General features: G+C 35.9%; 1 protein-coding gene across 1 annotated transcript in view; it reads right to left on the bottom strand.

Annotated features, from left to right (window-relative positions):
- Positions 1-25771, bottom strand: part of LRMDA (leucine rich melanocyte differentiation associated) — a 694750-nt gene that overhangs the window by 274257 nt on the left and 394722 nt on the right. The window contains exon 5 of the mRNA XM_072871372.1: positions 20220-20346. Coding sequence (XP_072727473.1) covers positions 20220-20346 — 127 coding nt within the window. The remainder of the gene's footprint in view (positions 1-20219; positions 20347-25771) is intronic.

The following is a 25771-nucleotide window of genomic DNA, read 5'->3' on the forward strand; positions in this document are numbered from 1 at the left end:
CACACATTTAGGATACATCAAAGTTTTATCACAGTCATTACACAAATGTCGCTTCAAACTATTTTTATACTAATAAGATGGTCTTCAATTGAATAAATTGCAGTTACAGAGTGATTACGATTGTTACAACTTACATTTAGTTCACAGGTTAGTACAGTGATGGATAACATGCAGGGAAAAAAAAATTAATGCATGATTCAACTTTACAGTTTGTCACTAACCAGGTTGATTTAAGTCATAAGTAAAAGTTGAAATGTCAAATCTACTTGGAAGATATAAGGTAATAGATATTCCACTTGCTTCTGAAGTGCACAACCAATAACATACTATTATTTATGCAGATAGGATAATACATTCTCTTAGCCCACACTGCAACATATTTTGTCTCAAATTAGCCAGTAAATCACTATTGCAGAAGCTATTAACAATCATAAAGCCTTTTGAGTTTTACAAGGTGTTCATAATGGGCCATTCCATATGATTTATATGAAAAACATGACTCAGCTCTTCAAATGCAACTAATCTGTGGACACAGGGCTTGCTGTGTGACCCCTTGTTATCTTTGAGATGATATGTAAAACTTAAAGGGTTTTGGCAATCTTTCTTAATATTAGGCAGACAAATGCAGTGACAAAACACAACACTCATGGAGTTTCTATTAAAAATGTGTTCACTTTTGATGAATGAGGCTTACACAGAAATGCTATATTTTAAATAGAACGTAAAGAGGTTTCAATACTAGATAGGATTAAATTCACCCAGAAGTACTTTAAAACAGGCATAAACAGTTATGATCACCATCTACCTGGACCTGTGGACATAGCTCTTCAAAAGATAGAATTCGTTAACTAAACTGGTATCTATTGAATTACAGTTAACAGAAGTCCCTGACTTCTATTAATGTGTGTTAATTTGGTGTATTTCAGCTGTTGAAGTGGTCAGGAAACATAATGCTTCTTTAACTGAATTGTGCTAAGAAGGTTTCAGAGAGGGCTTTCCTTTTGTGCAACTTCTCTGTAATGGAAACATTTGCATTATCTAAAATTTTCTTAACTTCAGTCAAGATGATGTACTTTTCTGATCCTACAAAATAAATAAATATAAACTGCTTTACACTTCTCGCTTCCTCCCATCCAGTTAACACTCAGTCTTGTCTTTTCTATGTTTTTCTTGGGTTTTTTACAACTTCTTTCTATCATTGCTGCTCAAAGCAATTTATAGGCATGTTATTTTAAACAAAAAGGGATAGTGGGCTTACTGTTCAGATTTTGCCAGTCACCTCCTCTCCATGGCTACAGCCTCTTTTCACTTCTGAAGAGCAGCTGCTGCTCTTCTAGTTTAGTCTACTCATTACCTACCAAAGTGCAGATCTAAGGTGACAAAAAACAGCAGATCTCCCTTTACAAACTAAATTACTATATTTTAGAGTCAGTTAAAGGAGAGAGAGAATTAGAGAAATAAAAATAACTTTTTTCATCTGGAAGAACCTGGAGGTATGATTGTACCAAACTAACTTTAGAAATGTTCAGAAAATTAAATTAAGGTAAATAAATCAAAAGTTAAACTCCTACACTTGCTACTTTGAGACTTACTTCCTCTAATGACCTTAGTTACAGAATCAAATACGAATGAAAAAGAGAAAAAAAGCCCAGTTAACAGAAGAAAACTTAAAAGGAACTAAGAGAGGAGTTAATTATAAAACTTGTAGTTAGTGGTTCCTGAATTGTGTACAGGAGGTTCATAAAAAAAGTCAAATGTACGAAATTAAAACGGTCTATGACATTTATATTCTTAGGGCTGCAACAAGCACATTAAACAGGGAAAAAGTTATTCTTGAAAATACAAGCTTTTCTAATACAGCCTACATTTCTTCTTGGGGGGTGGCAAAGGGGAGGCACAGCATAAGGCAAATTAACCTGAACTGTTGTGATTGCAAAGAAAAGAAATGTTTCAGTATTATTGTATTTTCTCACTCTAGAAAAGTACTTTGATTGTGCCCTTCTGACATCATCTTTAAGATCATTCCAAATCCTACCATTTATATGAGAGTCAATCTGCCCTATTTTGGGAAGCAAGGAGAGGTAGAGAAAGATAGAAAGGGAGATCTGAATATCTTTGTTCCAAAGAAAAGAAGAAAAATGTGTGTGGTGGGCGTGGCTCTGAACTGAGGAACTGCATTCATCAATTCTTATTTCAGAGAGAGTAATTAGAAGGAATAAAGATTCACAGTGCAAGAATTGTCTCTCAAAGCCTCTTTCTCTGAGTGACATAGAAGGAATTTGGGACCAACATGTTCGGGGTGGGGGGGAACAAAGGAATAGCAAGACCTGTTTTCTGGATTGTATAATCCTCAACTCAAGGATACACTTAAAATATACCAATATGATGGTTTAAGGAGCTACAACCCTCTCATTTATATTACTGCCAAGTGAATATTGTAAGATTCTGAAAACATACCAGAGATTCAGGGATAATAAATATATATAACATTAAAGAAAATGCTTGTTGCAGAGGTCTGTGGTTGGATGGTTACTATAAATAGACATCCACACATGCGATGGCTGATGTCCCTCATGTGGCATATGTGACTGAACCCAAAGTATACTTACCCTTTACATAGGGCTGCAAGAATAACCTTAAAGTTATGCTTCTGCCTGGGAGATTTGTCTCCAGTGTTGCTGGAGGTCTGTACTGTGCAAAAATACACTTTTTTTTTTTTTATTTTATCCTAAAAGCTAACAGTAATACAAGGAACCTTCAGCCTGCTAGCAGTGTTGGACCAGTAGCAGACCAACACTTCCCCAAATCACTACCTTGATGCTGGTTCGCTCCACTTCTACTGTGTGCAAGTTGTCTGTGGCAAATATTCATTGCTTTATAGATATCTGCATGAGTCAACTATGAATCACAAGATACTTCTGCATGAACGCCATAAAATCAGGAATAGTATGTATTTGAGAAGGAAAAAGAAAAAGAAAAAAAATCAGCATTAGCTGCCATACAATCTCAGGCCAGCATTGCTCCATTAGGTACAGGAGTCAAGAAAGCAGGGCTGGCTGTTGATGACCTCATCAAGGGCCTGCACACATGGGAAGCAGCTTCGACATTAACAAACATGGTAATCTGCCTCAAATCAAATAGGCAATTACTCTGCTACTTCCATGAATTCTGAGGCAAGTATAATTTGATAGTTAGACATTAATAAACCTGTTTCATGGATCTTACCACTATCTGATAAAGCAGCTTTCTTTTACTATCTCTTTAATGTTATTAAATAAAGTAAACTCGTATCTGGTTAAATAGGCTTCACGAGTGCTAATCTTAGCCTAAAGCATTCTAATGGATTGACTCTTCCTCAGTAGGGCTATATAAATATTTATAAAGACTTCACACAAAGACCAGATCTGACACAGGGCTTTAAAAGACTTCTCAACATATACAGAACTTGGAGAAAGAAGAGATTTTGTAAAGACAATGCAGCTCTTAGCCCTCAAAAAACCCCTCTTAAATCCTGGAGGGCTGGTAATAGCACACAAACATATGTCTGAATCTGCACACAAGATTCACATCAGGGCCACGCTACCAGCCTTCCAACAGTGATATCTCATGCCTGCAGGCTGCCTTATAAGATTTTCTTCTTACCTGGCCCATCGGCTTTTCTTTAGACAGCTTTTTCCATGCCCCTAACAAAGGAAAAAGTGATTATGTTATTTTTCTGACTTGTTTCTGAGTGGAGAAGAACCAGCACTGAAAGCCTACATGAAAGCCAAACACACAGTCCGTTCTCCCTTAAAAAAAAAAAGTCTTCTCCAATACAAATTACATTCAGAAAAGTATTTATTTGAATAGTGCAGAAGAGAAAGCATGAAATCCTGTCTCCACTGATAATGCAAATTGTTTCTAGCCACTGCACTGCAGGCAGGATTTTACTACAGATACAAAGGGGTGGCCCTTCAGCCTAGGCCCAGAAGTTCAGCCACAGGATAAGTAAATGATTTATTTTATTCCCACTACAGCAAGTCTCTACCAACTAAAACTATTCCACCATGCTAATATTATAGATGAGAAAATGACACACCAGCAATTTAAGCTCTTCTCCATCTTGAGATCAAGTAGCTACCATTTTCAATTTACATGGCATATTAGTATTTGACTAACCTATTTTTTTTAGAGAGCATATGAAAGAATAATATTTTCTGCCACACAGAACAGATATATCATGTATCCAGCTAAACACTAGCCCTGATAATGCAGGGTTTTCATCATTATTATCAATATAGGGATTGGAAGAGACTACTCTCTTCAAGTAACTACAGTATAGGCAAAATCTTCAGTTGAACCATTTCTCCACATATAAGCCAAAAAAAGATATCTTATTTCTCAAATTTGCAATAGCTGGTCTGTCTACATACAACGTTTCGACATCCCCTGACTGAAAATAGACTTGAAATTAAGTTCCATAAACCTTCTTTGGGATCACCAGACAGTCTAGATTGCAACATAATTGCTTCCCAGCTGTAAAACTGCAAAGAGTATTAGGCATGTGCCTTGTTCTCCCAGACCACACCAGCCCTCATGTTAACTTCGCTGCACCAGCATTACACAAGATTAATAGGGCTTGAATTAGTGCATTTTAGGTTTAATTAGAGCTCCATAAATTTTCAGTAGTCCTACTATGACACTGCCTCAGCCAGTGATTGTTGGTTTCCCCTGCATTCTGGGCAGAAGGTAGAAGACCAGGCTGTAAAGGACAAGACAACCATTGGCTCTGTATACAGCAGTTTTTACAAGCCAAACCATATTCCACTAGGGGTTTATCAAATCAAAAAATAGACTTCCCACTTGCCAAAATATGACCTCAAGAGGACAAACCAAGTAAGTTCTCTACCAACAACATATCCATTCATTTCTACTTGGGGGGAGGTGGAGGAGAGGGCGGAGAAAAAGAGCACCTCACATAAACAACAGTTCTTCAGAAGTTCTCTCCAGAGAAACTGGTAAACATATAGAGGAGAAAAAGACCCAAAAGCTATGTTGCTGTTGCCTTGAAATCAAGAAGTTGCTATGAAAAATAACATCTCTAGCTCCATGTTCAAAAATAAATCAGGAAAATAAAATCCATTCTGTTCTTTTTCTTTCCTTACTTTGCAGCTGTCAATGGCCTTGCACCAATGCTTCCCAGAAAGTTAGGTGTGTCCTTTACTAAGAAACCTTGTGCCATTCTGGGCTGGTATATAAACTCAATTTAAAGATAGATTTCTATTCACAATCTGAATTATTTTCTCACCTGGTAAGAATTCTCTACTGTCAGAGATAAACAATAAAATCCAAAGTACTCCTATCAGCAAATTACCTGTATAGCTGCTGCTGAAAATCTTGCCAATGCAATATTTATATTTAGAGAATGATTGTTTGGTTGTTTTGAAACTAGAATCACATGTGCAGACATTTTAATGAGTTCTGCTTTGGAAAGACCATTTGACATGGCACAGATCTGCATTTGTTTCTCTTGCTCACATTGACACAGTAGTCTACTCCTTCAGAGTCTACTCAACAGGCGTAGAAGTGGATTCAAAGGTTTTCTTCATACGAAAGAAGAATTTTGTGCCACACATACAGTGCTTTTGCCTAGTCCTGTTACAGCATTCCATCTTTCAAAATTGCACGCAACATCTTTGACTTGTTATTTAGAAGTAAATAGCACTGTAGAGTCTTACTCAGACCATAAAGATATGAAAAATCATTACATAGGAGGAAGGGAAAAAGCTGGGGGACATTATACAAAAGCAACATAGTTATAAATTTGGGCAGACCTGGGGCAATGGATTAATATTGTGGCCTGTTAGACATCTCTGGAACAATATGCAATATGAAACAAAGCACAAAACTCCTGCCAAAATGTATGCAAAGTGAGCAAGCTCTCCAAGAATAGCTGTAAGACCCAGCAGCACAAATATTTTATGCTTTATGTTCAACAATCCAATGGACTTGACCTGTAGCTAACTGCAAAACATGCAAGTGACATCCTGTTTCAAACTCAGGAATGCTATTTTTCCACACAACTATATACAGTTTCTTTCAGTTCATGGTTGATGGGTCTTGATGAGAACAGGTAGAACAGGAATGTTCATTGCCTCTACCACTCCATTCTTTTTCCTAGAGAGACTACTTCTCTGGTGTTAGTACTCCACCTTTCACTTTAAAACAAAACATTTAGTTCACATTTTCTGTTGGCAACTAATAATAATAGTAATAGGCTGACTGCTTACTCATCTAAACATTTTACATAAACTTCCAATCATTGGCGATTAGGTAGTAGCCATACACCATAACGACACATGCTTAGTAGAAAATAACAAAAGCAATACAAAGAGCAAAACTATTATTTTCATATAGATGCAAAACTTTACAGTGAGAGTCACAAGCCGCAGTCTGGTAGCAAAATAATAGCAGGGAAAAAAATAGCAGAATGCAATAATAAAAGACGACCACAATCCGTACACTTATGCTACAGTGGTTCCAGTTAAACTCAGTCACATTCACATAATACCATTGGTGCAGGATCCTGACTCCACAGTGTGGCTGGAAATAGTTGTGTATTACTTCAATAACATGTTTTACTTCCTCACTCACATACTTTCTGTATGTATTCACACTAATAGTCCTTTTGATAAAATCCTCCAGAAAATAATTAACTTTAATAGCTTTTCTGCAGCTAAAGCTGCACAACTGGGTGGCAAATATAAATGAGCTTTCTACAGCAAAACTTAAGTCTTCAATAGAATTATAAGAAAAAAAAGATTACACGTTCAGCACTGCTTCTGGGGTAAAATGTATATTTGTGTTAAATGTATCAAATCCCCTAAAAACTACACCCATTGAAACTTCATATTTAGGCTGATTTGCTTTCCAAATCATATAGACAGCACAGTTGTGTACAATCTTTAAACAAGTACAACCACAGAGAAATGCCGAGAGATTTAAGAGAAATAAAAGCATGATCAGCTAGCTTGTAATCTTCTTTTCTCTTATTCTCCTCCCTATAGCTGCATTAAATTGCCTGTTGAGAACAATAACATATTTGTGCTTTTATAGGTAGAATGATTTGTATTATGTAAAGATTTGGCTAACAGAGTAAAGATGCATTCACACTGAGCTGGATTACATGCTGTTAATAATTTTCTGGATGCTCTAGGGAACCCATAATTCTGGAGGACTGCAGATTAGCATTTGAATATACGCTTTGTAATACATCTGAAAGCAGACTTTTTTAATTTACTTTTTGCCATTTTTCTAGAACCACACTAACCAGAAATCAAATCATTGAAAGCATTTTGGAGGAAAAAGTATACCACAATCAAGTTTTTATCCCCCACCCCCACACACTCTTAAGAGTACACAGAAAATCTGTCTTTTCCCAACTCCCACACCATTTCAATAGCTTTCATTAGAATGTCACACTACCTAGAATATGTGATCAGGCTTGCAGTACTGTTCTATGCATGTTGAATAAATGGGTAACTTGGCAAGCAGACCAGAATCTGTTGTTCTGAATAAAAGCTGAAGCTATCTAGAAAGCTGATTTTGCTGTGGGCTAGCTTCTGTTCCAGAAAGTAATCTTAAAATACATTATTTTAACAAAATTAATAAAATACCTCACATTGCAAAGAAATACCCCTCAAAATATGCTAACATTCTTTTGTTATTGAGTATAAACTTCAGCATAGACCAGACTCCCATATTTCTGTTTTCACAAAACACTGAACTCTTTTGGCCACCTTTTGCTAAACATTGAAATCCTTTGTAAACTGTGTATGTCTTTTCATAATTTTGGAAATACTTAGTACTTCAGAACAGTCTTAAAGTATTTGACTGTCTAATAAACATTATATTCTCAGACAAATTCAACTGGGAAGCATATTATAGTGTTTCTTATTTAATAAATTACTTTTCTTAGCGTTATAAGGTTCACCTAGCAAGTACACATTCACTGGACCAAATATACTTTTCATGACCTTTGGTCCTCAGTTATAATTAGTTGTCTGGTCCCAGTTGCTTACAGTGTAAACAAAGACTGATAAACCCACATTGGCTGCATGCATTTATTACATTACAACACAGCTGCCAACTGTCTAACCATTCTAATAAAAAACTATTTTCTAAGGTTTATGTTTTATTGCATGTATGACTCCCTTATTGGTTAGCATTTTGGAGTTGTGGAAAAGGTTATGAATTTAGAAACTGACTGCATTCATATCATATTTAAAACTTAATGCTATTTTATTAAAGACATATGGGCCTCCAAAGTACACATATTAAATGTCATGTAAGAAAAGTAGCAGTTTAAATCATGGTCAAATTCATTTTTGACGTGACTCCTGAGGCTTCCCAAGATCTGAACTATTTCTTTGTAAATCTGGCAGTTTAACCACACTCATAAATCACTTTCAAAGCATATTATTTCTTAATTTTACTGCATTAGAGAGCATTTGGCCTACACAGTGAACTGTTTGTAACCGTTACGTGAACAAAGTTGTATATTTAGTCTTACAATGTGGGAAGAAGAAAAAAAGTCTTAATTTCTCAGTCCTGGATTTACTTCTTATTTTAACCCAAATGATACATTTCCTAATGAAACTTGCCAGAGTAAGCTATGTAGGATAGTTTGCTGTACTGACATAACAGAAAACTTCATGTCCTTCTGCTTCAAGCTCATAAATTAGAAACACAAAGGCAATTGTAATATAATCATTAAGCAAATATCCCACGGTTTCTTTTACAAGAAAGAATGCCTAAGGTTTTCAACCCCCACCAAGGTTGAAAGAGAAATGAATTATCTTTGGGACAACGCACATGCATTTACTAGGTGCCTTGATATAATGACATTTGATACATTAAAACTGAAGCATACCTTAAATACACTTAAAAATTAAATGCACGTAACTTAAGGATGGATTCCCTGCCTGCTAAAGTCACAAGAAACCCTAGCTCCAAAACAGATCATTCACAAAACAGGATTCAAAGCAATGCCATTTTTGAAACGTGACTGCAATTTTCTTTATCTATCAGAGAAGTTCCTAATGGCAGAGCTGATTACAATTTGTATGTTTTCCTATGAACATTTTGTCCTTGGATGCTGTGAATAACAAAGATAAATTAGGACAACAATTTACTGCAAAAGCTTTATACTCTCACTAATTCCTTCAAACAGAACACCAGACCTCAGTCACAAGCTTTTTATCCACACAATGAACCCCTCATTTTCCCCTGAAACAACGATGTGTAACCAAAGTCACCAAATCTTAAATGTTTCATGTCAGCTCCATTGTCTGCAAGATGGGCAAAATGCTCTTCAGTCAAGGTTTTCAAGGAAGTTAAAACATTGGTCTGTAAAGTGGACAGGAAAAAATTTAAAAAGGAAAAAAAAAAAGAAAAAATGAGAATTCAAACTTTAGAGAAATCACAACATGATTTTGGTGGAAGATTTCTTAAGAATTTTAAAGGGTACTTGGATCAGGATGAGTTTGTGTATGCCTTTCACCTAGATCAATAAAGACTCCAGGTGTGCAAACTGACTGTATAAAGACTATTCCACTGCCCCTAAAGTCAACTGAAAATCTCTTGCTTTGTTCAAAACTGGTAAGATTTTCAATGGCCAGCCTGATTAGGACAAGCTATAATTAGCACTGTGTTCTGCAACCAGGCACAGAATTCAATAAAATTATTCTCCCTGTATTTTAACACGATGAGCTTAGCATCAGGTTCAACTAGCATTCAGAAACTGGAACCAGAATCTGTAAGTCCAATATGATTTTAAGGGAGCAGATGAAACTGTGCTGTGTCCTTTCTCTTTGACAAAGGGAGCAGTTTTAGAAACTCATTAGGCAAAAAACTTTAGTATTTCTTACAAAATATCCCTTTGGCCTGTACATTTCTGGTAAGGGTGGAGATAAGGTGAGGAATATTAGTCCTTCTCTGAAAACAAATTACTAATTATTTTTCCTGAAATAACTCATAAACCAGCTACAAATTGGTCATGTTCTTAGTCATTAACGAAGAGAGAATGACCAATATGCTTGAGCTTTTAGGAGATGACCTCATCACTAGCAGTCCTATGTGCCTCTTGGACCACACTCTGGCTGACGTTAGTGCAGGGGAGGATTATTATTATTATAATGTTCTGGTGTTCTTGACCTATCAATATTTTGCAGCACACGGTTTCTCTTTTAGCGCAACAGGAAAGGCAGGATTCAGCTGCTTAAACACAAGCTTCTACTGCCGTTTTAGCCACCCTACAGTATCTGGGCCTGGCCTCCCATGGTGGCTCCAGAAAAGCTTGCATCTCCCATAGATACTTATCTGCCATCCCTACAGGGACCTGCTGTATACTTTAGGGTATCTGAAATGGCACTAGACTGTTATTTTTAGGTGCCTGCATTGTTTCCAAAGTGATTAGAAATATTAGCCGATACCAGGTGCAATCATTTTACCTCCCCTTTTGTTCCTGTCTTCTCATTCCATCCATCTGATTTGACTATGGCAACACTAAAAAAAATCCAGCATTCATTTCACAACAAGACACTATATTATGTGCTTGCACCACATTTTATATGATGAAGACATGGTCCCCTGCCATAATTTAGGTCTTCACACCTGAACTTGTAACCTGCAGATCATTGTAGACTGTTCTTTTTGACCACGATCCCACTGATGTCAAAAGGAAACACATGGAAGACAAAATCCACTTCTGTAGAATCTGGGACTACGGCGTTATCACAGACATAATTAAAAATGTCATTGTGCAACCAAAAACATTTTGCTAATGGCAAGCAAAACCAAATACTAGGGGAATAACAATTTGCAGAGAATGACATGTTGAAGGCACTCTATTTCTTATTTGTTTATTTATTTCTTTGGTCTGGATATAGAAACTTCACTACCACAAAGACGTCAGCTACATCACAAGAGAAAGTTTCTTGAAAGATTTACATTTATGAAGGAAAGTATTGCTTCAAGGCAGAAAAGAAGAAAAAAGAATAGTCATTTGAATCACAAAGATCTGGTAAAATGCTCCAAATAAATACTTTCTGTTCAGCTTCCATGCTCCCTAAGAATCAAGGACTGGGGAAGAAGGCAAAAGGAATTAAGGAGGAAATTTACAGCAGAGAAATAGAAAAGTGCCATGAAATACAGAAAAATTACCCTGTAAACACTGGGGGAAGCTTTCAGTAATTTAGATCCTAGGATTTACCAGCAAGAGAAGAGACTACTGAAAAACAGAAGGGTACACATAGAGGTAATGACAACAATTATAATAATCTGTATAATGTGACTTGCAATTATTCATTTCATGGATGTTAAATGGAACATGGATGTTCAATTAAACAAATCTTACTATCTAAAACTCTATAAACCTTTAGCTTTTTTTCCTTCTTCAAAATATCAGCAACCTAAAACTACGTGGCAACATAAGTTGGTGTGAAAGAACAAGTCATAAAACTACGTGGCAACATAAGTTGGTGTGAAAGAACAAGTCATAATTGTGAGAGCATGATATAAAAAATTATTTAAAAGTTCACACAATGTTGCTTTGTATGTGAGAATCACCTTTCGAAAAACCATGCAGTATAACTTCTGCCAGGGAGGTTGCCAATGAACTTGGTTAAGTTAATGTAAGATACAACTCTGTTTACATCATGATCTTCCTGATAGCATGTTGTCCCTTACTGCAAGATATGCTACTGAGAAGATCACAACAACAAATCATTTTTGTCTCCATTTGCAGTGGCCTTTGTGACTGCTGGTGGTCAAAAGGTCCAGATAGTGACCTTTTGATGGGTCAATGAAACAGTGAAGCCAGGTCTTAACACAGCATACATACACACTGCAGAGCTTGCTGTGAAAACTATATGACATCCAATCATAGTCAAAACAAGCAATAAATATAAAGTCAGCCATGACAGTTCTTTCCAACTTTTGAACCAGGTGCTTCACATTTACAAAATTACAAGTAGACTCTTTGGTAGTGGTAGTTTGCCACTGATTTTCTCTTTCAGAAATCTTGCTGTGACAAGCAGCTTTCAGAAAAAAAAAAAAAGACTTTTATAATTGGACCTTTGTTTCATGGCTAAGAATTAACATGTACTCTAACCATCACACTTAAGACTACTACTATTTCAATGGGAATGACTCATCAACATGATTGAGAGTACATGCGACATACAGTGCCTCAAAGTCCAGGAAAAAAAAAAAGAATCACCTATAGGAACAAAAGAATAGACATAAGCTGGCCCAGAGTTTTGCCAATGCCATAGTAAATACTTTTTTTTTTCTTTTTTTTTTACAGAATGCAACATATGAACAACTCCTATGCCTAACAGTGGTGTCATCTGATAATGAGATCCATTACATTAGTTTTTCTGAAAAGAGGAACTACAGAAGTATGCAGTGAGCTCTGCTTGTACAGCAGCATTGTTTCCACTTCCAAAAGAAAAACAAACAAAACTTACAGGATAAAATTCTAGACATATTGATCCATTGGGAATTTAAACCAATCATGATTCTTGCCTACTGTCTGATATCATAGTATTACATTCTGCTGAATGGCATTTTGTTAAGTAGACTGAATAGGCTGATCACAAGACAAAAGCCAGACCATATGCTTGCAGCATCTAATAATTAAAGTTTCCATAATTCTGATGCCACAAATAGAAAAAAAAATTAACAAAAAAATAACAGCAGTAATAAACAAGTTGTCATGCTAGCTTCTTCAATTAAATGGATGTGTTAATGATATACAGTGCATATTGCCATCCATCAGAGAACCTCCAAGTACTTTACAAATATTAAATAAGTCTTACAAAGGGATCAATTTGCTCACTACTACTGGAAGACAGACACCTTTCAGGTGCAAAGTAGCAGCTGGTTAACTAGCACACTGCAACACTACATAACAGTTTAGGGCAGAAGGTGGAGAAGAATGCCTTAGTAAATTGAGACTGCAGGGAAATCCATGGAGGCAGAATGTAATTACCTGAATTGGAATCGGGCCAGGGCTCCAGAAGTAACACCCCTTCCTATGTGAAAAGTGCATTGGGATCATTAATGGCTAAAAGGACACTGGCTTCATGACAATCATATACCTTTTTTTAAAGGAATAATTTTAGGAAAGAGACATCACCTTTTGCGTTCTGTATCTTCAATAGCAATTAAATACTGAAATGTAGTCCGCATAATACCTTCCCAAAGAACTAAATATATATCAAGCTTTTAAGAATTATCACAAGAATAAACAATGAAGAAGAGTCTTTCCCCCTACCCTAACACACATATGACCCACACGTGTCTATTCTTCCTTCCTGACAGCTGGAATTACAGCAGACTAAGCAAAGAGAATACATTCCTTCGCTATTTCAGCAGCTGCAAGTTTGCAGCTTAGTCCCTACTGTTTAAACTCATTGCTTTTCTCTCAGTTCAGAAAGAACTGAGGTTCTTTCTCTAATCATGTGACCTGTCATATATGAAGACACAAAATACAGCAAAAAACCCATCAAGTCCCTTTAAATGTCTTGGCTTGCGGATTCAAGTATTGCATGCAAGCTTCTTACTTTCCAACCTCTTTGTAGCTCAGGTTTCCATCTTCAACTTTACTATCGTAACTGTCTTTGCTTCCTCTTTGGATACTGACCCTTCTCTTCCCTCTGTTGGCTGCTTTTTCCCAAGCCTGCCTTTCAGTTTGCTATAACGCAGCTGCCCCTGCAGACACTTTGGAGGCAACTCTTTACTGACTGGCCTTAGCAGACTGCTCTAGATCCTGGTATTAATTCCACCTTTTCCAGGAGCAAGAGCTTCCTCACATGGTGCACAAATTCACAGCCAGATCAACTTTACTGTTAGGTTTCATCACTAGGACAACATGCTATGTAGGAAGTGCAACACTGGTCTGCTATTGATCATATGCAAAGACAGTGGGATCTATTACACAATAATTTGAACCAAAGAATGGAGTCTATGGCTTTCCTTCATATGCATGTTTAATTTGATATATAATCAAAGGAAATGTAAAAGAAGCTATCACATATTGCTAATTACTGAATTATTTCATCCAAAGACTACATATTAGGCAAGATCCAAACTACAGCAGCACTGCTTGTTGATCCGTATCCTTAAATACTGTAACTGTATGTTCACAGGTCCACATATCATTCTTCACAGTGTCTCACAGGTGTCTTCTATAGAACTTCATTAGCAATTTGATGAACTACCAGCTTTCTGCTTTTTAGTCTAGTATATAACTTTCAGTCACACCCTTAAGCCCCTTATCACTTGCACAGCTACAATAATTAGATTTCTCATTTCTTAAAATCTCATGTCACTAATTTACCCTACAAACACCATGAGATGTGATAGCAGATTTTATGTCTCAACATTGAATCAAGACATATCCATATTTTGGGAATTGATTTTTTTGTTGCTACAAAAATTGAGGACAGCTTTAGTGACCTTTTTAAAGTCTTCTGAACAAAGTATTCTTGAATTTATGAATATCACAGCTCATATTCCATTTCTGGATTCACTGTGCTTCGTGGTGAGCTCACGCACACATACACATACCAAATAGATGGCTATTATTGCAATGTAACTATGAAGAGGACATATAGATATTCTCAGAGACAGAGAGGTAGAAAATACTATTTGATGTTTCAAGGATTGGATCATATCCAAAAGTTTCTTCTGGTCTTCTTTTCAACTAAATGGATAATGCAAACATACAAGAATCTAAACTTCCAAATCAAATAAAAAAATGAAAATGTGGATCAGTGTACCATAAGGAATCGGAAAACAGAAGAAAAAACCTAAGGTTACCTCTCAGTTCTCCAACACCTTCATCAGTTTTTAATGTCGGAATTTCACAATGCTTTTCTTATTTCTTATTCTCCCACATTAGTTACCATACCTATTCCCCTGCAGGCCAAAGAAAGGCTTAGTTCAAGATGTCATGCCCCAGTTTTAGAAAATAAGTACAATCCACCAGTCTAGAAAAAAATATGCAAATGTTATTCACACACAATTATTTCATAAAATTTTTATATGGGTATGTTTCCTTACATTTGTTTTGGATCATGGGATTTGTTTGAGATAATAGGATTTTAAAAATGAAAATTTTTAAATGACTGAACTTAGCTCTGTCAGCTTGGTTCTAGCAAGTATGACTCTTGTATCTGGCCGATCCTACTCACCAATGTTTTCTTCTAAACTGCCAAAGTGTTCATACATAGAAATATAAATTCTGGCATTTTTTTTCAATTACTCTTTATTCTGAATTTTGATGAGTCATTAGGGGATTATGAGCCAATCATGTTATGGGCTCTTGCTTAAAATACTTAAACTTTCCAAAGAGCAAAATGGATACTTCAGTGTGCCAAATAGTAGCATGACTGCTACAATTTCTCTGAAGTCAATATTATTTACTGCATCACAGTCTAGGTTGGAGTCTTAAATTCGTGACCTTGTTCTGTTTTAGTACGTGAAACCTTGACATCTGGACGATAAGAAACCCTATTATGTAGAAGCTCTCTCAAAGAGATATCTTACTAGCTAGCAGTTCATTGACACGATGATTCTTTACACTTTAAAAGCCCTTTGCTCTGCATCTACTTCAAATGCTGTAAGTTCATAAGCCAAAATCTTTACACAATGGTGCTGGTAAAAGGAAAAAAATTGTGGGCAATGCAGATGTTCTCCAAAGGTTTATCTATCACCTTTTATTTACATTTTAAAACCAGTCCTATTTTCCTAATTTGGGAAGGGGGAAAAAGGTCCATGAGATACATTAGCAAAAATACCTTGCCTAAATTCTTGGAAGCAGATAGGATATATCTATTTAAGAAAAAATATTATTCTTGTTAAATAGTTAAGGACAAAAATTACTAAAATCACTCCTTATGCCTCATCTTATTTTGATAGAATTTGAAAAAGCATATATCAGCATTGGTCACTTGGATAATGAGCTTCTCCTATGAGCTTAAACACAAGAATACTGACAGTGATCTGAAAGCAACACCAGATTTTAGCTCACCTTATTTCTTAAGCTGTACTGCCTAAATATTTACTCTTCCTATCATGATAAAATAATGTCCCTCTACTCTCCAAAGTAATGGTGTGAGCAAGAATCACATACACTCAATTACATGAAATGCAGATATTAGACTTGCCTTTCCACTTAAGTGTCTCCATCTCCGTTCCTTAGAGAACAAATGCTATGTCAGGTTTTATAATTATAACTTGTGATGAAAACAACACATCTGAGGGGGGGGAAAATTCAAAACACTTATACTGTCATCTTTTGTTGTACAGAATTTCCTTTATACCCAGTGGACAAGATGCTCTTGTTAAAGTTGCAAGAAAGCAGAGTAACTCCACATAATATTAAATCAGTTACTTGGAAGTATACCCATGGATACCCGCTGATGGTTTGGTCCTATAAGCTGCAAGAATGTTACATGTGACCACTGCTTGCTTTTGCCACTATAAATATAACTGATAAAAATGTTAACCTTAAAAATGCAGTAAGCTAAAAAACAGTTGTTGGGCAGAGGGGTTGCAAAATACTGGGAAATATATGTATTTCATAAAAGCAAGTGCATTGACCCACTATTAAGCAATTAAATTTATATTTAAAGAGACCTACGACAGTGTGTACCTATGCATAGCAACACACTTTAGATATAATGAATATGTCCACATTTTATCATCTAGATTAAATGATCATGAATATAGACCTTTAACATACGAAATTATGATCTGCTTTGATACGTCATAATTTAATTTTATTTATATCATATGCAAAGTAAAAATATGGAGTCCTAAAATGTATTCTCAAATCACATTCTGTTTTGCATCTCTAAGTTTTAAAGATGAAACAGTTGCAAGCACAATTCATATACCTATAAACCAAAGAAGGGTACAGTTTTAAATAATTATGTCAAGAAATGACAACTGTACTCTTTGTGGAAGCAGGGATGAATAATTACAAAGCTGGGACATAATTAAGCAATTTTGACTGTCGTATTCTTGAGCTGTCTTTCTGATGTGAAGTGCTGTCATGCCCCGAAACACACTTCACACTGGACAGGCATCTTCCACTTTGATCTACACTTATGCCAGTGAAATGAGGTCATGGTCTGGTCATTAAACGAGGCTTCCTCATCTGGCTCAATGCCTCTTATCCAGCCGGGCTTACCCAATCTTTATTAAAATCAGGCATGATACAATGTTCAATATTTTGACAAAAGAAAACATAAATATCACAGAATAATGAAGTTTAGCTCACTTACATAGCGCGATGGAACACTGCATTGTAACATTAAACTGTTTTCTAATAAATGACTGCATCTTTCCGTAAGACAGTCATATCACAAACAGATGCATTTTAAACAAAGGATGAAATGAAGCAAAGCACAAGAAAGTGCAGTGTTCTGTTAAAAAAAATGAAAAAATTGGGAAAAATGAAAGTAAAAAAATTTATACAAAATAAAATATTTATGACTTAGTGATGACTGGTGATTGCTAGATACTTTTGCATCTGAGTAAACACAAGCTAGTCAGATGGAGATTTCTTGCTTTTATTCTCATTTTGTGTATTTTTTCCTGGTGGGGTATTTTGCTCTCCCAAATATTTCATGTCAAGACTAAAATGAAAACAACTCCCCACATCACAGCCTCTTTAGATCATCAGTCTGCTTTTTATGCTGAATAAGCCATACCATCTCCTGCTTATCATAATGGGGGAAAAAAACCCCCCTAACGTAGGATTTTTGGGTTTTTTTTCTGAAAAAGCAAGTCTGATAGGCTCATTGTTACTACATCTGGCAGAACAACATTTCCATGTGGCATCCACCAAGATAAATACTAATCACTCCAACTCCATTCCTGACAAGCATAGGCTGACACAGTGGTTACTACCTTAGGGGGAAGGAAAATAAAATTCTTAGAAAGTTCACTATCAGCAGGGTCTTATATCACTAGGTCAACTTCTTAAGGAGTTTTTCTGATGACCAATACTGGATGTGCTGCGGTCTTCCTCTTAGTTTGGATCAAGATCTGTTCTCCTCTAATTAGTTTCAGAAAGCTTGGAATATATTACCACTAGCCGTCTGTTAAATTTGGCTGAAACTCATAAAAAAATCTCAACAGCTATATATGAGGGGAACTGATGAACAGACAGAGAGCACAAGATTCAGGAAACCTGAACACTGAAGAATAAAAAGACATTATGTATTCAATATATAACATATGATAGAATTTGAAAGTACAGTTATTGTGCACATCATCTTTGTGATATATAGAGGAACGCTGCTTGTTAGGTCTGAGTATAGCTATACATAGCTATATACATACATATCTGCATCTGAAAACATATATGCAGAGAGGACTCTATGAGTGTTCTCAGACATAAAAAGTTTGCATGCATGCGTACTATAAGCATGAATATCCTAGGAAACAAGCACAAATTCAAAACAATTTTGAGAGGTTTATAATATCTGTTCTGCATCCAATTTAATATTTATTTTAAATTAGCCACTTCTGTAATATGTATATAATATTGTATGATGAGGGTAATTTTGTAGCACCTTAAGAAGCATTAATTCATGCCATGAAAAGCATTTACAATGATTTTACCATCAGCAATTTGTACCAAACCATTTATAAAGAAGAAAAAAAAAACTTTAGTATGGCAATAACAACAGTAAATTTGAGCCTTCTGCAAATTTGCTGAAATAAATGTATGCTTTATCATAAGACTTAGTGGGTAAATAATTCAAAAATATACAAAAGGTTCAATTACAGATATAAAAGATAAAGATATTATCCCTACATTTGTAAAGTAATTTACCCTTAGCTGTTGACTTAAAAAGAGGTTTCATCCAGAAAAGGAACTTCAAATTTAAGAAAGAGACACTTTTTTCTTCTCTTACACTATTAAGTAGGTTAAAATTCAAAGAGCAGACTCTTAAATGAAAAATCTAATTGCTAGTAAAATTAAAAAAACCACTTCACCAGGTCCAAAATCTGATTAGATAAGAAGAATTATAAGAGAAGACAACATATGTGTGCTATATCTAACACATTTCAGCTGTTGCATTTGGCCAGTTTCAGCAAAGATGGTTTGCTGTGAATAAGATATCCACAACAGCTTAGAAGTAATTTCATTTATTACATATATGAAGCTGAAATAACTAAAGGCACTGGTAAACAATATATCAAAGCTATGCTTATATCAGAATTGTTAACATTTTAGTAGTTATAAATTAATCAGTCTGAATTAATTTGTTATGCACTGCAATTGTACTTGTGATAATACATTTATATAGCAACACTGTTATGCTACCAAACAGTGCATTTCCATAACTGCTACAGTATTATTCAGCATTATTGGAAATCTGCAATAAATTATTGATGGTATATTTTAGAGAACAAAACAGCAAACAGAAAGCAAGTAGACTGAAAACTTGAGTGGAGTTTTAAGAAAGATCTGCAGCACTAAAACACTCTGAAGCTCAGATTGCTGTTATTGTGTATTGATCAGCAATGGAAAAAGAAGGTAAGGTGGAGAATTCACATTCTGTTTGCATCAGCAGTATGCAAGATGCCCAGAGTTGATGCAAGTGGTATCAAAAGCTCAGATTACTGAAACTGTCTCTCTGATGTTGTCAATGCTTATTAGCAGGACACCACATTAAGTAACATCCTACAAAATTAGAATCAGCTGGTCCACTAAAAGCCAATAAACACCATAGGTGTGAGCTCTGCGACAGACGTTTGTGTTTAACGTACAAGGCAGGGGACAACTTGTCAGAAAAATTGCATTCTTTCACAAAACCATATCACACAGTTGTTACATATCTTTAGACAGGGTAAAAATATTCTTTTAAGATCAGTGACACATATTAGTTATTTTGTTACATGAAACAGAGGTTGGAAACCAGAAATTTGATAACATAACCACAGTCCATTAACCAGATGTACAGTAAAGTTTGATATTAAACCACAGAAAAATTACTAAGGCTTTTGTCCCTCACCTGACCACATTTATCAGTCCTTTCATTTGAAAGGTTTTGTCTGTTACTTTAGTGAAAGATGCAACCAAGCTTTTGGAGTTATCTTAAAACAGTGTTAATGAATCACATTGTTGTTACTTCCTCCATTTACTCTCCTACCTTAGCATCCTTAGGCTTAACCACTTTCATGAAGGCACCTCTTACCAAGGCTTCCTCTCTCTCCCTCCTGGTTACTTTCCGAGTATCGAGAAATTTCAGGTTTGTCAATTTGTGCAGGACAAAATATCTGACAGATAGCAAAATGCACACAGTTAAAATCCAGTAATAAACAGACATACTCACAGACTAAATGACTAAAAAATAACAGTAATAAACATCAACATCCTTTGTTTCCTCTCTCTGTTCACCTCTTTCATGCAACATATCTTATGTAAAAAGTTATTATACTTACTTTACTCTCTCAAATGAAGCTTGTTGTAGGCTGCCCATAACAATTTAATACTGGGTGGATCAAACAGATAAGAAAATTATCACCATGGGCATATATGTTCTCTATAGGTATTAATGAGGTATAAAGTATACCTAGAAATAGAGTAAATTGGAAATTGTTTTGAATTGCCAGTTTGGAAAAAGGACTTTTGAGTGATTCCTAAGATTCCATCCCACATTGCAGGGGAAAACCAATCGGAGACAGGGGAAACTGCTAGCTATCTTCTCTGAAAGAATTCTCAGAAAACTTTCATTTGCCAACATTTCTTCAGATTTTTATTATATTTTCCTAAAACCACAATGATTGGCAACATTAGAGACATGTGAACAGCAAATCAGGGAGGAGTGTAATTTGTTTTCTACCATACATCCTAAAACACCATCCTTTATCTTGAAAGAAGTGTATGTCAGTGTTCAAAACAACATTATAAAAAGAATTTGTCAAGAGAAAGCATGGAGAGTTATTCCTGGTCTCTGCTTTCCAGGACTATATTTTGACACAGGCATCATTTGGAAGGAGAATTCCAGTTTGGTCCTACCAGAGAGACAAGGTGTCCTTATGGCATATGGATCCCAGCTCAGGATTAAATGCAGAAGCACACAGGAAGAGACTATTTTTATGAAAAATATTTTAAGAATTCAAAGTTCTTGTTAGGATCCATCAGTACTACATTCTATTTATCCTTTTTACTCAAAGTACAGCAGCTTTTTAGCCTCAAAAAAAAATACCATTGGCTCCTTTCTTGCAGAGGGAGAGAACGTGGCAGATCACAAACAAAGTAAGGCACGCAACCATGGCAAGTGAAAATATCTAACCACCTCAAGTACATGTTATTTACATTTAGTCAACCAAATGTGAAGCAGACATTGCAAAGTGAGGGAAGTGCCAGAATTTTCCTGGCAGGGGGTAGAAAGGTGATTGATGATGTTCCCCATGCCTAGCTGCTTTGCATAAAACTCCAGTCAGTCAGAGAGCCTCCTAATCATACCAATCCCTTCTGACACTGGGAGGAAGAAATCAAAGTAGTAGAAAACTCTGCATAACATAACATTTTGAAAAAGAACAACACACAAAAATGTGTTTTAAAAGGTAAGAGTTATCTTATAATACTGTTCTCAAGACCAGATAAACACATGAAAAAGACTCTAAGACTCCCCTTCTGCAACCAAGCAAAATTTAGTGCTGCAAAGAAACCTTTCTGTCAAGTACACCTTTCCTCTGAGGCAACAGCTTCGTAAATTGTTAACAAGCTAACTAGAAATGCTCAGTACTGAAATGTTCAGACAATTGAAATGTGAATCCTCAATCTATGATTTTCAATGATATTAGAAGAAGAAAAAGAGAGACTCACTTTACAAAACAGAACATGTCCTAAGACCATTTATTAAACAACAGCTACAGATCAAAGAGACTGGCACATTCTCACACTCCTCCCAGCCTTCCCGGCTGCCCTTCCAGTCCTCCCTGGCATTTGGCTGGTCCTTATCTTTCAGTGAAGGAGAAACTATCCATCTTGCATTACTGGCAGAAAAGCTCTAATGACAACAGATTCTTTCAAATGAAGACATGTACAGAAGGAAACAATATGTCAAGAGTGAAGAAGAGTGAAGCTAAAAATGAGTAAAGACACCCACTAAGTGTAGGGTGAGAAAAGATGAATATTCAGGTGAAGAAAACATCGGTATTAGAAAATCAGCAAATGTTTAATGATGGAATGAAATATGCCATTGAAAAGCAGGCTGCAACAAAAATGACAACAGACTAAGACAGCACTGTCATCTATGCTGACTTTGGATCACAGCCCTAATGTCAGTCTCTCAATCATTTCAAAAGAGCTTAAAATTATAATAGCATTCCTTGATACAAATGTATTTTTGTATTTTTAAGCCATCCTGACTGCACTTCGAAAAACAGAATTAGCACCAGTACTTGTCAATTCCAAAAACAAAATAAAAAACCCTACCCACGTAAACTAAACAGTAAACTACACCACAAGTCACAGGTTTGGGGTTGATATTTTTTAAAAACTTCCACTCCTTAAGGAGAGCAAGTATTAAAAAGTAAGTACCATAAAGGTTATGCCACCAGCAGAACAAAGGAATATCAGTGATTAATTCTTTTAAAAGGTGATTCAAAATACAATCCCATTTATTCATATTCCTTTTACTAAATGTGGGATAAAAAGAATCTATATTATATGAAAATAATACAATACTTTTTTTATTAAATGGCTGAAGAAAAGCATCGGGCTTCCTGGATATATTTTAGCTAGAAATATGAAGATACAGCTTCAATCTAAATGTAACTCAAGTTTGCCATAAAAAATACAGGAAAGGATTACCAAAGCCCTGGAATGAACACTTTACAATATCAATTCAACCCTTGTAAATTTAATCCAGGGTTATTTGTTGCACAAAATCTCTTTACTGTGATGTATGACTTAGTTACTAAGGTTATCACAGCAGTATCCTAAAGTTGCATAGTACATAAAACATTTCAGTTAACAATGCAGGGAGGTTAACTCCCACAGATAACCTACTATCAGAGGGTTAGACCAGATGACATGCCTCTGTCAGCTTTCAGGAGCTATTGATGGTTCAATCAGTTTGTTTTGAAGGTAAAGTACAACAAAAGGGCACTAAACTTATTCAAACTGTCAACAGGGACTATCTGGAATGTTGCTTGCAGGTAAGTAATTTTGGGTGTTTTAAGACTATTATCAAACACCAATGGCTGCAGAAAAAGACAGCTACTAATAACACAGAATGCAGCCATCATAAAATACTTTATGGCAGGTACTAGAATCCATAAATTGCATGACACATTGCACCTGTTTTAGACTTGTAAAATCACTAGTTAAGGGAATGCTGTTTAATGAAGAAAGATCCATCTAAATTTTACATTATAAGTTTAGAAAGGTTTATTTTAGGCTAGAGGTTGGGGGGCAGGGTCTCCCCGCCCACCCCCCACCCCCACTTTTTTTTAATCATTTTGAAAGCTAGCACTGCTCCATGTGCTCTGAGACTGCTGTTACTGGGTTTTAACATCTTTGCAGTGGTGTGAAAAAAGGTTATTATCTTCAGTGATGAGGATAAAGCTGACCTCCAGACAGAAAAAAAAAACAGAGACACAGGAAGGTGCTTAGAGATCCATTTATCACTGCCTGTAAACTGATCTTCTAATACATGATGGATTAAGGAAATGAACTATGTAAAGTTGCATCTTCTTTTGTCCAGAATCATCTACCCACCTTGACTCCCAGTGCCAAGAGTCCCGTGAAAGTAAGCTAATAACAGATATTTATCACACACAAACATGAACACTCAGAGATGGAAAAAGACCAGAGAATATCACGTTTCATGTTATTTCAGCCTTAGTTAAGTGAAAATGACAATAAAGATTAACAATTCATTTACAATTTTGTAAGTCTTGCATGTGATTAGTGTTATTTTAACAGTTTTTACACAGACCTGTCAAGATATCGGAAAAGAGGGACAGGCTTGAGAGGGCATTTGCAAAGGAATGCTGTGAGTTTGGGATTCAGCTGCTATTGACATTGGCAAAAGCTCAATGGGGCAAAGCCTTCCTTTGAGGAAACATGTTGGAGTTCAGAAAGGGACAGAACAAAGACAGCTTTGAGATCAGCTATTGCTATTTATTAAACAATACATGACTCTAGTTTTAATATAAAGAAATACTGTCTCTGATACTGACTTACTCTACAGCCTTTAATGAATCACAGACTTGTCATCTTAACTCTGCCTTACAAACACAGAAACTAAGACCTATCAGTTACCTTGCAGGTATATTCTGTGTATGTTTCTAGTTCTCTACTGTGTCACAGTCATTATTTAAACATAGTCCTCAGGTTGTTCCCTCACCCCCAAAAAATCAGTGATGGTTCACACAATCTTAGGAGAGAGTTTTACAGGTGAAGCAAAAGGGTTCAAAGAGAATGTGTAAGTGTTCCTTAAAGGATCACATGGAAGAAAGGAACAAATCTATTTTAAACATATGCAAGAAATTTGTCAGTCCTGATCCAAAACACACAGGTGTAAATCACTTTTATGTCAACTCCTTATTTTTGTTAAATAATAACAATCAATATTTAAGTTTAAAACACAAAATTAATCTGGCACTGAAAAATTGAGAAATATTTGCCCAGAAGAATGCCGAAATGTCTAGCTCTACCCGTATCATAACTGCAACACGCTCCTTGTTTCAGAAAGTGTTTACTTTCATTTTTCTGTTTTCTATGCTATTGTATTTCCTTTCTTTGACAATCATAGAACATAAAAATAATATACCTATTTCAAACTTTGAAGGGCTGATTATGCTCTCAGTTACATTACTGTAAACTAGAAATAATAAACAACCTGAAGTTGGCAAAGTTACATCAGCATTCAAATTGGGAGAGATGAAAACAAAAATCAGAAGGATTGAGCAAACATGTTTATGGCACTGAACTAGGTTATCTCCTATAATTGTTTCTTCTGCACGACCAAAAAGTTTAACCCCTACCCCCACCCTTACCCCACCAAACAGCATACAGCTGGCTGCAGAATTTCCATCTGCAACAAAACTTCCTCAATACAGAGTTAAGGAAGCCAGGTCAGAAACTTAAACCAACACCTTCCAGAACAGAGGCCATGATGTCGGCATGAGGTGTGTTAGAGGATCACATAGCCTCTGTGCAACCTTGGCGCTGCTTGGCGATGACCATGTAATTCTGAGGGGCCCTCAAGTCACTCAGAAATCCAGAGTGCCTCCTAATACTTTAACATCCTTTGTTCTACTTCAATGTAGCAAACAGCTCTATGAATTAGAAAAATATCTCTCTATACAGGTAACAATAATTATAGTTATGTCTTGATTTACTGTGTTAGTATGGACAATTTGGGGTATTATGGACTTCAATTTATTTGGCTGAACAAAAACAGTATAATAGCCCTTGCTCATAAATCCTTACAGTGGCTAATCTCAGGTGGAAGTTGTATGGCTATTCAATGTCCATGAAATACAGGGTTTTTTTCTTCCAGGTACTGTAGAAATGACAAGGCAAACAGTGAAGTAGCACAGATTCACAGATTATACAGATGTAAGGGAATACCCTAATCATCTCATGAAGTACATAAAAAACATATACAGAAGTCCCACAGACTTCAATCCCTCCTGCTAAAACAGAGCCTCAACAGTAAGTTCACTGATATTGACCAAGTAT

The sequence above is a fragment of the Ciconia boyciana genome, chromosome 8 (assembly GCF_034638445.1).
Source record: "Ciconia boyciana chromosome 8, ASM3463844v1, whole genome shotgun sequence".
Classification (NCBI taxonomy): Eukaryota; Metazoa; Chordata; class Aves; order Ciconiiformes; family Ciconiidae; genus Ciconia; species Ciconia boyciana.